This window comes from Notolabrus celidotus, chromosome 23, assembly GCF_009762535.1.
Source record: "Notolabrus celidotus isolate fNotCel1 chromosome 23, fNotCel1.pri, whole genome shotgun sequence".
NCBI classification, from domain to species: domain Eukaryota; kingdom Metazoa; phylum Chordata; class Actinopteri; order Labriformes; family Labridae; genus Notolabrus; species Notolabrus celidotus.
Window position 1 is genome coordinate 20,378,676 of NC_048294.1, and position 13,899 is coordinate 20,392,574.

The window sequence follows — 13,899 nt, forward strand, 5'->3', positions numbered from 1 at the left end:
AAAGTATGAGTGTGAAGTCCTTAGTCATGTGTGCAAACTGCCCACTTAGTTGGTCGTACAATATTACAGCAGTTGTTGTTGTTTATGGCCCTGTCACATGATTTAGCCATCGGTTTCCCGACGTATCAAATGCCTCTAAAACACTGACATACTTTGAGTTATCAATGTTTTTTTTCAATTTTGGGTGTACACATAGCATATTCATAACTTGTGCCCAACGACAGTCCACTTGTGCAAAGCGCACAGCAGCGTAATAATCTGCCTTATCGTTGACACCAGCAGACTCCGACATGCTGGCTTCAGCTTCTGTTTCAGAGGCTCTGCTATTTGACACTGAGTGAGGGCTCCAAGGGTTCTCACACTCACACACACGCAGACACACAGCTCTACATGTGTGTACATGTGTCAACCATTGCATAACTTACCTACAACTTATAGCAGGCGTATGCCGGATGTATGATCCATACGCTGCATACGTTTACTCGCCGTACTACGATGTATACCAGTATGCTCCAGCGTGCTCTTAACTTATACAAAACTTACCTATAACTTGTGCAACATAGGCCAGCGTACTCGCCAAATTTTTTATACGCCGGCCTATGCTGGCTAAATCATCAAGGTGTGACAGGGCCATTACTGATAATTGGACTAACGTAGATACAAACATGAGTCAAAACCGATGCTAATGTTACATTTCGAAAACTGGACTCAAAGGATTTCATACACACATGCACGCTGTAACACTATCATGAGGTTAGAGTACATCAGTAGGTACAGACTCTCTGCTTCCTTTAAAGAAGACATCGATAACAGCAGCCTCAGTACAGGATGAAACAAAGTGAAGATTTCAAACTGTACTGAAAACAAAACTTTATACTTTCTCATGTTCGCCCATTACTCTGCTCTAACTCCTTCCTCTTTGTGCTCGTTATGTTGCTGTCAGTACTCTATCTATCTCTCTCTCTCTCTCTCGTTCCTTTCTCTCTCTCTCTCTCTCTCGTTCCTTTCTCTCTCTCGTTCCTTTCTCTCTCTCTCTCTCTCTCTCTCTCTCTCTCTCTCTCTCTCTCTCTTGCCCTTCAGGCCTTTTTAAATTGGTCCAAATGTGTTTTTTTCACTACAAAAGAGTCAAAATGCATTTCAGGGTGCACAGTGAGTTTTCACCACAGAGTAACAGTGTGTGACTCAGACGGATGAAGATTACAGTCCATCATTCTTACACTGGATCATCCAAACTGAGGCCCTGATGGACTGCAGACCGAGCACCGTGTGCTTTTGTGTTACACACAGGCTTTCTGTTAACACTACTGAAGAACATTTCTTTGACTCAGTGTGATTGTTACTTGTTGTGTGCTGTCATTTCATCGTCATTTTCTCTTCTCTGTGGATGTAAAGACCCAGATTACGACAGTCTTTCTGCAGAGCAACAATGTAGAGCTGCAGTGGGCGACAACTTTCACAAAAATTATCCAAAAGAGTTTGTAGTTGTAGCAGCCTGCGAGACTGGCTAAGAGAGTCACAGAGGAGGCTTCAGGAGGCTGTAAGCTCCGAACTAAATGATTCTTTGATTGATGAAAGTCGGCCCAGACTAACAGCCTTCATGTTGTTTCTAGGTGTGCATGTCCTCTGCACCTGAGTCTGTCTGCATCACTAGTGTGTTTGGACCAAAGGAGTTTGTAGGCGCCTTCTTATACACAATGCTTTATTCTGATGTTTTAACGACTTCATGCAGGCGAAAACAGATCAGCATTAAAACCATGACTGCATCAACATGGATGAAGAAGTGTCTCTGATGATTCTGAAGAGACCAAATGATTAAATTAATGATTATACATGTTCTTTCAAGTAGTCTCTAAAATAGTACGGGAGGTCTAGCCTTTAGGATTCAGGCACCTCTCCTTTGGAATCATCTACCAGTCAGGGTTCTGGAGGCAGACACCTTCACTACTTTTAAGAGTAGGCTTAAAGGCTAAAACTTTCCTTTTGAATAAAGCTTATAGTTGGAGCTGGATCAGGCTTGGACCAGCTCTTAGTTATGCTATAGGCTTAGACTGACACACTGGGATCCTGTCTTTCCCTCTCTCTCCTCTCTCTGCCTGTCTCTTACTTTAACTCTCCCTGTCCCATTAAAGTTACTAACCATAGACCTTTCTGGAGTCCCTGAGCTCCCTTGTCTCATAGGCTCCTCTGGATCTCTGCTGCTGTGGATGTTTCAGGCTCCAGCTGCTACAACTCCTACTATCCGTCTCACCACTATCATCTCTCTCTCTTCATCTCCTCTATCCCTCTCTCCAACACGGTCTCAGCAGATGTGTGTCTAACATGAGTCTGGTCCTGCTGGAGGTTTCTGCCTGTTAAAGGAAGTTTGTCCTTGCCACTGTAACTTGCTAAATGCTGCAAAGTGCTCTGCTCATGGTGGATTAAGATGAGATCAGACTGAGTCCTGTGAATGGATATTATATAATAATAATGTTTTTTTTAGAGAGGTTTTATTTAGACATGTTTAAAAAGTTTAAGAGGTTCTGTGGAAAAAGCAAATAGTGAGAAATCTTGAATTATTCATGCCTTTCTCAATATTAATCTGTCCTGAGGTTGAAAACTATTATTCGTGCAAGCTCTGCTCACCAAGGTTTAATAAGCATTTGAAGTTTACATGACAACTGTTTCACCTTGTCTGCCTGAGTTTTTATTTATTTCAGCGCAGACTCGCAAGAGGCACGAAGGCAGTCAAATTATTTCTGTGAAAAGAGTTGAGCTGTTTTTTTATTCGGACCGTTTGGGCCCAGCTGAGCTCAGAGACGTGATTTTTTTCAACAGATGCTCTTTTTTTCTTCTGTAATTATGTGTCCAAGGCTGTTTAGCAATTTACCCTAAAACCGTGTAATTCATCCTGAGTCAATACAAAGCTCCGTATTACGGCGTCACAGTTACCGTCAGGGAAAATGAGCGGGGAGCTGCAGGGCAGAGCTGCTGCAGGACTGCAGATAAGAGGAGAGAAGGTCACAGCTCAAACCTCCACCAAAAGTTTGGATCACAAACTTTGTTATCCGGATGAGGAGGCCTCCGGTAACGAGCAACTTTTTACAGTAATCATTAGTTCTCTGAAAGTTCTGCAGGGCTGTGCAGTGAGGCCGGTCCAAAGTGAAGCATCACACTGACAGAAAGGAAACAGGGTTTCATACAGAGCTAGATAAATGGTCTCATTAAGGTGTTTTAAAAACGATTTCATCCCTATGAATCACAGACTGTTTAAACAATGGGCCCAGCCACTGTGATGTCACCCATTGGTTCGTGGACCACCTTTTGGGAGCCTGAATGGAGCGAGGGGTTAGCAAAACGCCCAGTGAAACATCTGTGCATGCTAATGAGCGAGTTAACCATCCTGTTTCCAGCAGAGTGGTATTCTGTTCAGAGCTGATTATTGAGAGCTAGTGGAACAAAGCAGACTCACCGCTTGCTCACTTTAATCTCCTGTGACGCGAAACAACCGATCCAATCATCACTACAGTCGTGCCAGGATGAGCCCACAGGCAGTCCTGACTCCCATTCAATCATCACCACAAATAAAACTAATCAGTGCTATTATATAAATTTTAATAATAGTAGTATTAGACTGAGTGCATAAACTGACTGATTATTCATCTGATATTTACATGAACAAGTCTCCATAAGGCTCCAACACCACAAACACAACCCAGAAGTTAAATTCAGTGACAGAATTAGCTGAAGGGACGCCGAGCAGACAGCTAGCAGCTCCCACCTGTCATTCAAAGAGGCCACGCTGCTAATTCTACCTCCCTTTAATCTACCTCCCTTAATCTAACGTAAACAGGTGAGCTGTATACAAATTCAGCCCGTACAGTTGTCATGAATAGAGAAATTAGCTATAGAGAGAGTTTTTACCACAGTTGTCAACAGGTAAAGGGGACATGTGACCAACTCCTTTACTCAGAGTAGTTTGACATGTATATGGTCGTCCCTGGTGTTTCTTTTGCCGTCTAGAATTATTCACAGTTGTTAGTTGGCTTTGATCAATCAGAAGCATTCCATTCTATTCTGTTTTGATCTGTTCCATTCTATTCTCTTCTCTGCAGATTGATTTGATATGATGTGTGTGATCAGGTCGTATTTGGTGTTTATTTCTATTGTTATGGGGTTTCAGCCAATCAGAATCAAGTATTTTACACAGGCGGGTAATTATCTGCTGTAAACAGGTGAATTGTATATAAATTCAGCCGTACAGATGTCATAAGGGATGTACATTTTAAGTATTCTCCGTGATTGATTTTTGGAAATGTTAATGATCAATTATCGTTAATCATAAAAAAAAAAAAAACTGTGAGATTTCTTACGTCAAAAACAATGCTGTTTCTGCATGTTTAACGCTGATTATCAACGATCAGGCTCATAAAAATATTCTCTGCGGACATAGTCTTATAATGTGAAGGCGCATAATACTAACAGAAACGTTCTTCAGACTCACAGTGTCCAGTTTTCAGTCTACTCATTCTTATTGAGAAAAATAAACATGTGTTTTTGGTCAGGTGTCAGCCTGGAGCGCAACCGGGTCATAATCAGTCCACTGCAGAAAAGCTCAGACAGCTCTGATGTTGCTTGTCTGCAAAAATAGCATACTAGCAATTCCCACCAGTCTGTTGGCTTTGTATCTGAAGGTGGGGAAATGTCCTGTTTAAAGTTGTCAACCTTCATGTCGTTTTTGGCAGCAGTTGTGTATTGATCCCCGTTAAAAAGCAGAGACCTGACGCACAGCCGCAGCCGCCAGCTGAGCGTCTCCGCTCTGCAAAACACCTTTAACAGCTGATTCACATCCAAACATGCTTTAAACTTAAAACACCTCCCTGATAGATAAGTGTTATGAGACTACGTGTTGTTTGTCCCACGTGACGGAAAATTTAAAACAAAAATGCGTTTTTCGAGTAATTTCTTAACAATCAATTAATTGATAATCAATTAATTGTTTACATCCCTAGTTTTCATTTAGAGAGAAATTAGCTATAGAGACCCAAACAGTTTTTCTACCAGGCTGTAAGTATGTTTATTTCTGCTGCAACAATTTAACATGGGGCTTTATGGGGACTGACTCACTTAAGGAAACAGCCTCTAGTGGACTGGAGGAGCTGCAGGTTTTTTGCACTCCTTCATTGGCTTCATGTTCCAGCTCAGAGAGCCTCCCATCTTGTGCATTTACCAGAATAATGTCAGACGGCGTGTTTCTCTTTGTCTGTTGAGTAATCCTGATCTCATAATGAGAGGACAGACGCTGCAGTCACATTGTTGTTTTGCAGAGACTTTGTTGATTCACAGTTGATGATTGTTGTGTTTCCAGGCAGAAGAAATGTTCAAAGGTGTCAGAGGATAAAAGGTGACCCCTGACAGAACGCTTTCATTACAGCTCCCGCAAGAACACAGCGCTCTGTTCCCCACTGAATCACACCAGACCGCTTTCATCTTCCAGCTCATTTTATTTGTTTCCTTCTTCATATTTCTGACAATATTCTAATGTGATTCTGTTTCCCTGCCTTCTACAATAACATTTACACTCCAGGGTTTACTGAGGCTTTTAAAAGGAGGTTAAAAGGAGAGTGAAATTTGATTTTCTGATCATAAAATATTACAAGTAACGTAAAGGTCAGTGAATACTTTAGTGTGAGTGTGTTAATCGTTTATGACTGAGAAAGAGCGCATAAAGCCACAGAAGAGACAGGCAGCATGACTGGGTCTTCTTTTCAGAGTGCAGGGAGTGTGCAGCATCATTTCTGATTCAATCAGAGCTGCTGACGGAAGATTTCAGTTTTTATTTTCAACTGATTTAAACAAAAAGGTAAAAATATCTGCGACCATTCTGCTGTCCTCCTTTCAGCCGATCCCGACTCCCCACACACCTGTTTTATCCTCCATCTACTCTGACTTTAACAGCTGTTTCACTCACCTGACTCCCACCTCCACCTGCTCGCCTCTCTCCACTTTCCCCCCACACAGCCTTGCAGTGTTTCTGCCTGCTCTGAGCCAGGTGGAGATTTTAATTTAATTTCTTTTGTTCGCTCTGCAAAAAGTGGATAAGATTTTCGCTGAACTGCTGCATTAAGCGTTTCAGCAGCATTGCTTGAGAGAGGAAGTATGGAGGGCTTGATTTACGAAGGGGCTACGCTGCTTCTGCAGACACTAAACGTGAATGACGATTGAAACACAAAGAAACTTTCTAATTCTCAGAGTACATGTAGAGGGTGGAATCCTCTTCACACTGCGCTGCAAAGCGTGTTATTTTTTTATAATCTCACTGTGAAGTGCCCTTGAGTGCATAAAAAGGCGCTTTTAAATAAAATGTGTTATTGTTATTATTACAAAGCTTGAATCTGCTCTGTGTTTTGTCGCTTTTTGCAGATACTAAACCATGATTGGCTACTTGCCTTCTCAGAGGCGGAGCTTATGTTAAAATTAACTAAATGGGCTGTGGTGCAACAGGCTACTGAGGTTTTGTTTGCATTTTAGTGTAGCGTATTTCCTTTTTTTTTGTTCTTTAAGTTGTGACTTTAGACTTAGACATCTTTAGAGTCTTTTAAGAGTTAAACTAAGAGGATCTGTGTGTTGCTTTTTAATATGACGTTACTGTTATTTTGATCAGGTGTTAAATCAGTCTGAGGCTGTCAGAAGCTCAACTCCAGCATGCATACACGTAGGCATAGCTTCTACATGAGTGAGATGTGCAGAGTGTTTTGATCTGGAAGAGCTGCTTTATGCTTGTGGAGACGCTGACAGCTTGTCTCCACAATCAGACGCAAAACAAGAGCAAACTGCACAGAACTGCAAAATCCTCTGGGCGTTTCTGAAATTGAGAACCTTTATCCTTGAGATGGAGCAGATAGAAGGGTGACATGGTGTGCAGTTCTTGGTGCTATCAGCAGTTGCAATCAATTCTTGTTGAATTCATTTACCAGGGTTTAAGGAAAAACTCCTACATGAGCTCGTAACCCTGACACCTCATCGCTGCATTGCTTTCCTGTTTGCTCCGTCTGTTTTTCACAAATCTGTTTGCTAAAATCTGAAGCATTGCTTACATTTCCATCCTAGCACTAAAGTAAAAAACCTCGTTGGACTCCAGTTAGTCTCTTTTAACGGAAACAAACCTGTGAGTGTCAGCTGACATTCAGATGGCTCTGTGACTGACGGGACATTTAGAAAACACTCACAGATCTGGGCCTGAACCCTGAACCCATCTCCCTCCATCAGATCCGAAATAAAAAGTTTTTATTTCACAATGCAATAAAAAACTTCACCAACTCTTATCGCTTTAGATCTACTGAAAAGGCTTTGGATTTAATTCACACTAAAGCCCTGCTGAGCTATAACTTGATGTCTCTTTTATTGGATCAGATTCATGAATATATTTTTGAGACACACATCCTGAGGACGTGCAGCAGAAAGCTTCAATCTGAGTCTTCAATATGCACGCCGTTCGACATGAAAGTCTGTCTGAGGCTGTGAAAATTTAAGACTTTTAAAACTGCTGCCTGGATCCCCAAAGAGGATCAAATTACTCATTTTTATGACAATCTGAAGACGAAAGAGGAGCTCTGACAGCGCAGGAGGAACTTTCTGTGTTTGGAGAAACTTTTCAGAATGTGTGGAGGAAGAGTGATGGAGTCGGCTGCAGATGTTTCTGCTGCACGATGAAACTTTTACTGACAATAATGTAAACAAACAGCTCCTTTAGGCTGGAGAAATCAAAGCAACATGATGGAAAAGAGACAAGAAGGGCTGCAGCCTGATATGGACTCATTCATATTTAGATTTTCAATGCCAAACTTTGCTTAATTTTTTTGCACAACAAACTCGAATCTTAGCCAACATGTGAGTTTTTTTTCATTGAACATTGGCATCTCCAGCCTTTTGCTGTTTTTAATTTCAGAATCATTTTCCAACCACACAAGTCATCTCAGCCTCTCAGTTAATTATTATTAGCAGCCGCTGAATTTGCAGCCCTGCAGGAGGCTGGTGGAGAAACACTGATTATAACATGGAGGTGATTCTGTTTCTTTTGGAGAGAATGAGACCTCTGTTGATCTTTCTGCTTCATGCAAAACTTACAAAATGTTCTCACATGAGGAATCCTGACCTCACAATAAACGTATCCTCTGTCTTTAAACGACTGTGAGTCTTAATCCTTGGGAAGAAGTTCTGAGATGAATCGAATGATTAAAGGTTCATTTCGGTAAAGACAAGATCAGTTGTGATTCTGCGTCCGACGGGACAGTAACACAGGACTTCCACCAGATCCGTGTCTGGTCCGTCTCCGATCTACTGCAGTCCGGAGCAGGACCACAGGACAGCTGGAGTCATGTGACCAAGGTGTTTCTGCAGCAAGCCTCAAGCGGACACTCGATGAACTGCAGTTGTAACACTTTCGCATGGGCTTCAATTCTTGCAGCCGTAGGTTGCCACTTGGTTCACATTCAGACTCTGGTCGAAGAAATAAGTAATTTGCACATTGTAGCATGTTTTATTTTAAGAATAACTAAGAGCTTCAACACGCTTTATGCATCTAGAGTTGTCAAAAGCATTGATACTACCTTATTTCTTGGACCCCTTGTAATAAATACGATCCAGCTGTCCGCAGATAACAGTCTGAGGAAACAGCCACTGCTGTCTTCACATTAGACTGAATCAGAGCACATGAGTGACGCTCTGACACACAGCTGAGTGATCTATAAACTAAAGCACTGTAACAGCTGAACTGGGCCGGTACGTACCTGACTCCTGAGCAGGTGCTAACAGCCACCCAGGACTGAGGATGTCCGCTCACATGTCCGTGGTAGAAGCAGTGATCCTGAAAGAGAAGAGAGTGCAGATCAATACCTCATATCTCATGTGGAGGTTGGCTTTAAGAGGCTGTGATAATGTTTATGCACACGCCTGCAGAGTGGACGACAATGAATCGATCTGCAGCATCGACGCGTCTCTGAAACGAGTCTGGTGTTCCTGTTTCGGGTTCAAACCGCGCTCATTGTCCCTGAACGATGACGGTTAAAGGACGGATCGATGGAGAGATGCAGAGCTCTTTAAAGTGTGATGAGGTTCAAATGAAGGCTGGAACTCGGACACGAGGAGGAAGTGAAATCAATCCCACAGATTTACAACCAGAGATGGACGGATATATGTAGAGGGCTGATTTTAGTTATAAATACGATGTACGATGGATGATATATGATGTTTATCTGTGACCCTGGTTTGATTCACTCATATTGCTCATAAATATTCATTGTTTTCTTAAGTATCCTGTATATTTGTGCATGTAGACATCACATCCTGATTTCAGAAGATAAGCCCTCGTCCTCACCTCCAGAACTCTGAAAGAAAGCTGGACACTGTGGCACGTTTACGCCTTGCCCAGTCTCTAACAGCTGCAGATGACCTGCACAGGTCACGTGAAGCATCAGCAAAACAACCACAGCGGTGACAACGAGAGCGTCTTTCTTCTGGAGTGACGAACAAACAAGCTTTGTCTTTCTGCATATCATCACTCCCTTGTCCTAAGCTGCTGCAAGCGACAGGCTGACCGCGGTAATACTTGAGGGCATATTTAATATTTGTTGTTGCTCTTAGATATGTCACATCTGCAATGGAGTGTTTTGATTTTTAAGTTACTGCAGTTTATGTTGTAAAAAATTAACATCACAGTCGCCTGTGCAAAAAGATGCAATAAACAGAAACCAGGATGCAAGTGTTGATCATGCATACAGGCCAGGGACATGAGTAATCATGTTCTATCATCTCTCTCTCTCTTCATCTCCCTCTATCCCTCTCTCCAACACAGTCTCAGCAGATGTGTGTCTAACATGAGTCTGGTCCTGCTGGAGGTTTCTGCCTGTTAAAGGAAGTTTGTCCTTGCCACTGTAACTTGCTAAATGCTGCAAAGTGCTCTGCTCATGGTGGATTAAGATGAGATCAGACTTAGTCCAGTCTGTAAGATGGGACTGGATCTTATCCTGTGTTTTGATGTTGGGTCTTTGTTAATAATAGAACATAGAGTACGGTCTAGACCTGCTCTGTTTGGAAAGAGTCTTCAGATAACATTTATTGTGATTTGGTGCTATAGAAATAAAGATTGATTGATGTTTCTTTGCATGCATTAAACTTTAATCATAACTGATCCACATAAAAATAAAAAAAAATCAATAAATTAAAATAGGATAATTATCGGAAATATTAAATAAATCATGTTAGAATCAATAAAATAACAAAAGATAAATACCAAAAAAATACAATAAACAAAAAAAAATATATATATATATATATATAAAAAGATAGAATAAAATAAAAATGTTGCTATAACAATGATTATAATGATAATAATGCATTCCAGGGCTAAAAAGAAATTTCTCCAAATTAAAAGCCAGGTTAAAAAGGTAAGTCTTGAGTTTACTTTTATGGGATGTTGTATTGCGCCTGTGGAGGGCAGCAGTGAGCATACACAGAGGGCCTGATTCATGAAAGGACTGCACGTCTTTAGAACCCACTCATAGATACAGTCAGCTTGTTTTCACTGAACTCTGAAAACATTTACAATTGAGCAGAAAAAAACGTCCAGTCTTACACTCTCATCTTGTTTAAATACCGACATTTGTGTTTGCTTTCCTTTCTCTCAAACCGTATGCCCGCATTGAGCGAGATTATCCCGACAAATAACCGTTAAATGTTTACATTCTTCAAATGAAGAAGCAGAAATGCTGACTTTGAGATTTCCTTCTCCTGTAACTCTAAACCTGAAGTTTCCTTTCATCAAGAAATAAAAGCCGAAGGAAACTTTTCAGGACCCTAACACCTGCCAAACACCACACTCCTTCTTCTGAGGCACAAAAGGTAAACCTGACAGAAACAGAACAAAAGAAATGAAAAAAAATTAATTCTTTGAACCTTTAAAGCACAAAGAAATCACACCTTTGTGCTTTCTTTAAGCGGCTCTGCCTGTGGGTCCAAAGACCTCCTGTTTGGATTTATTACCACAAGGTTTAATTTCTGCCTTCATGTCACTTTTGGGGACTTTTCAAAGCATTGAGTAGAGTTTGAAAGTGTCTGTCAGCTCATCACGCGCATTAATTAGCTCTTTTATTTAAACAGCAGCAGCACCGAGGGCTCCGTTAAAACCTCCACCTGCCAACATCCAGCAATTAGTCTGTTCCAGGACTGATGTGGACACGGTCCAAAAGAGCGTCTGTGTTTGAGCTGTTTGGATGAACCTGCCAGCTGTGACACCTGCAGCTCTGACTGTGTGAACAGGAACATCAAACATGTTTTTAGCTCAATGTTTAAACTCTGGAGGTTAAGCACTTTCAGCTCGTTCTGTTTGAACAGATTGTTACAAGGACGCGTGAACTCAGAGTCCTGCTGCAGCAGACTGGAGTCACACAGACAGAGAGCTGCTTACATTAAGGGATGTTCCATTCAGCAGAGATCGTACCGTTCGCCACAGACATGTGGTTTACTGACATTTATGGACCTAGTTCAAAGCCGGATGCTAGGTCGTCCTTCATGGTGAGATTTGTTGGTGAATTAAAGTGAAAAAGGACACCAAATCCAATGTGTTATGTAAAAACTGTTCAGAGTTACGTGGCTGACAGTCCGCTAGCTTTTTGAGAAGTAGCTGATTATAAAAAAAATCTGAGTCTGTCTTGGATTGCTAACACAGCCTGGTCACGCCACCTCAATTGGTTTCTGGAGTAGAGTTTTGAAATCTATCGTTTAAGGTCGCCATATTTGAAATGCTGACTCAACCTAACTTCAGTCGATCTAGCTTGAAGCAAAGCGGTAGAGTTGAGGCGGTCCTTTAGTCTCCTTGCTAACAGCTACAGTGTCCCCTCCTGTGAGTCAAGTAAGCCACGCCCTTAATTGTGCAAAACTTGTAACCGGAATTTCTTTAGACCTATTGTGGCTTTAACACTAAAAACGAATAGAATCATTAGCATGAGTGAATTACAAGGAAAGTCAAAGTTAAGAACTGAGTAGACTTGTTGGGCACAAGGACACAAATTGGGCGATTTGTACGAATTGAGAAGATTCATGTTCATTCGTTTCATTGCTTTTTTGCAAGAGCTAAAAAATATGAACTCCAGTGAATCATTCGCGCAAGATTCACGTCTTTGCGTACACACAAATTGAGCGAGTCATTCGTGCAAATTCAGCGATTGAACGCAAAACATATGGTGTTCGTATACGCGAGAATTTAACGTATTTGGTGCGACTGTGACATAAGTTATGAAAAAAAATACATTTCGCATACAGTGTGTGCCGATGGAGAAATTCGATTCTTAGTACTTCTTTTTTGAACCAGGCTGTAAATATGTTTATTTCTGCTGTAAAGATTGACTCTTTGAATAGGTGTGTATGTGGTTTCTGGTGCTTTTGGAGCCAGCCTCAAGTGGACACTCGAGGAACTGCAACTTTTGACACTTTAATTTCTCAAATAGTCTTCAACTTTAAAAGGACTATTTTTTAGTGATTTAGCAACATTTGTTCTTAACGCTGCCACTCAGTGGGTGTAACCACAGCGACCCCGCCCACTATGACATTACGTCTTAGCTAAGAACCACCAGGAAATAGATTTGATGTCATCACTCCACAAATGTCTTGAACCTGGTGCATTGTGGGGAAAAAGCATTCTGAGACATGTTTATTAAAGGAGATATTTGTGCCTGATATTAATAATAGATAGAAATGCTGCAAATTTACAATTTTTATAGTTAAATGTTGAATATTGTGACTCGTCTGTGCTGTGAAGGAATAACTCTGTTGTAAAGAGCTTCATGTTCTGATGACAGGGACAGAAATCTGCTCTTTAAGTGATAGAGAGAAAGAGAAACATCTCACAACTCTCTGGAGTCTGGACGGTGATGAGGTCAGCGAGGCGAGACCGTCAGGCTCCACCAATCACAACATGTGGAATAATATCACCTGGAGAACATTCATGTCATGCAAACTCATCCTGACCTCAGGACAATGATAGAAAATGTCACAAATCTAGTCTGTGTTTTCTTTAACACCCCACCCTCCTCTGTGTTAAATCCTGAACGTCTCCGCTCATCATCAGCAGTAAATGCAAGGTTCAGGTAAAATTTGATTATTTTTTTATTATATAACTCCACACTGCAGAGGTTTTACTCCTCTGTGGTTGTAACTGAAAAAAAGTGAGACAGGTGCAGCTTGTAACTCTAAAAATAACACCTGAGTAACACGGAGCAGGCAGAGTGACTCAGCTGAGACTCTTTTTAAACTTTAAAGGTTTTCTCTGCAGTCATCGTCTGAAGAGTAGTAGGAGGATCGTTTCATTGTGAAGCTGCAGAATAAAGAAACCTTTCACCTGTCAGGCTGTGTGAAATGTTTTTCATCTGTTAAAGCATTCCTATAATTAGACCGGCACAGATTTTTATAGACTAATCATCCGTGCAAATATGAGCTCATCTGCAGAGTGATGTCGTATATGTGTTTAAAGTCTCAGAGCTTTTATAGAGAAGGTGTGGAAGGTGTCACAGATCTCGAAACCACAGAATTGATTAAATTTCTGCTTTTAATTTGAACCCTTTTCTCTGTGAGTCCGGGGTGTGACGGGATATAATTGCAGAGTAGTCTTCTCTATGCAGACGACACACAGATGTGATGTGAGTGTTATATATTCAAGGTGACTCTCAGAGACGGTGCATGATATAAAAACAACTGCGAGTGTGCAGAAAGAGCCTAAGGGCCAGTTTACAAGTCCTATGGTTGTTAAATTCATAAACAGGTTTGAATATCTCATCCGAGTTGTGGTTCTGCAGCAGATTGTGACGCTCTTGTCGCTGGTTTACACTAACTCTCTGCATCGCAAAGAACGAGTCTTAAGTTTGCAGAGTT

The 13,899-nt window shown here is 41.3% G+C and overlaps 1 protein-coding gene across 3 annotated transcripts in view; it reads right to left on the bottom strand.

Annotated features, from left to right (window-relative positions):
* adam19a (ADAM metallopeptidase domain 19a) overlaps positions 1 to 13,899 on the bottom strand; it is a 222,547-nt gene that overhangs the window by 54,834 nt on the left and 153,814 nt on the right. For all 3 annotated transcript variants that reach the window (XM_034676861.1, XM_034676859.1, XM_034676860.1), the window contains one exon: positions 8,766 to 8,842. In XM_034676861.1, the coding sequence (XP_034532752.1) occupies positions 8,766 to 8,842 (77 nt within the window). The remainder of the gene's footprint in view (positions 1 to 8,765; positions 8,843 to 13,899) is intronic.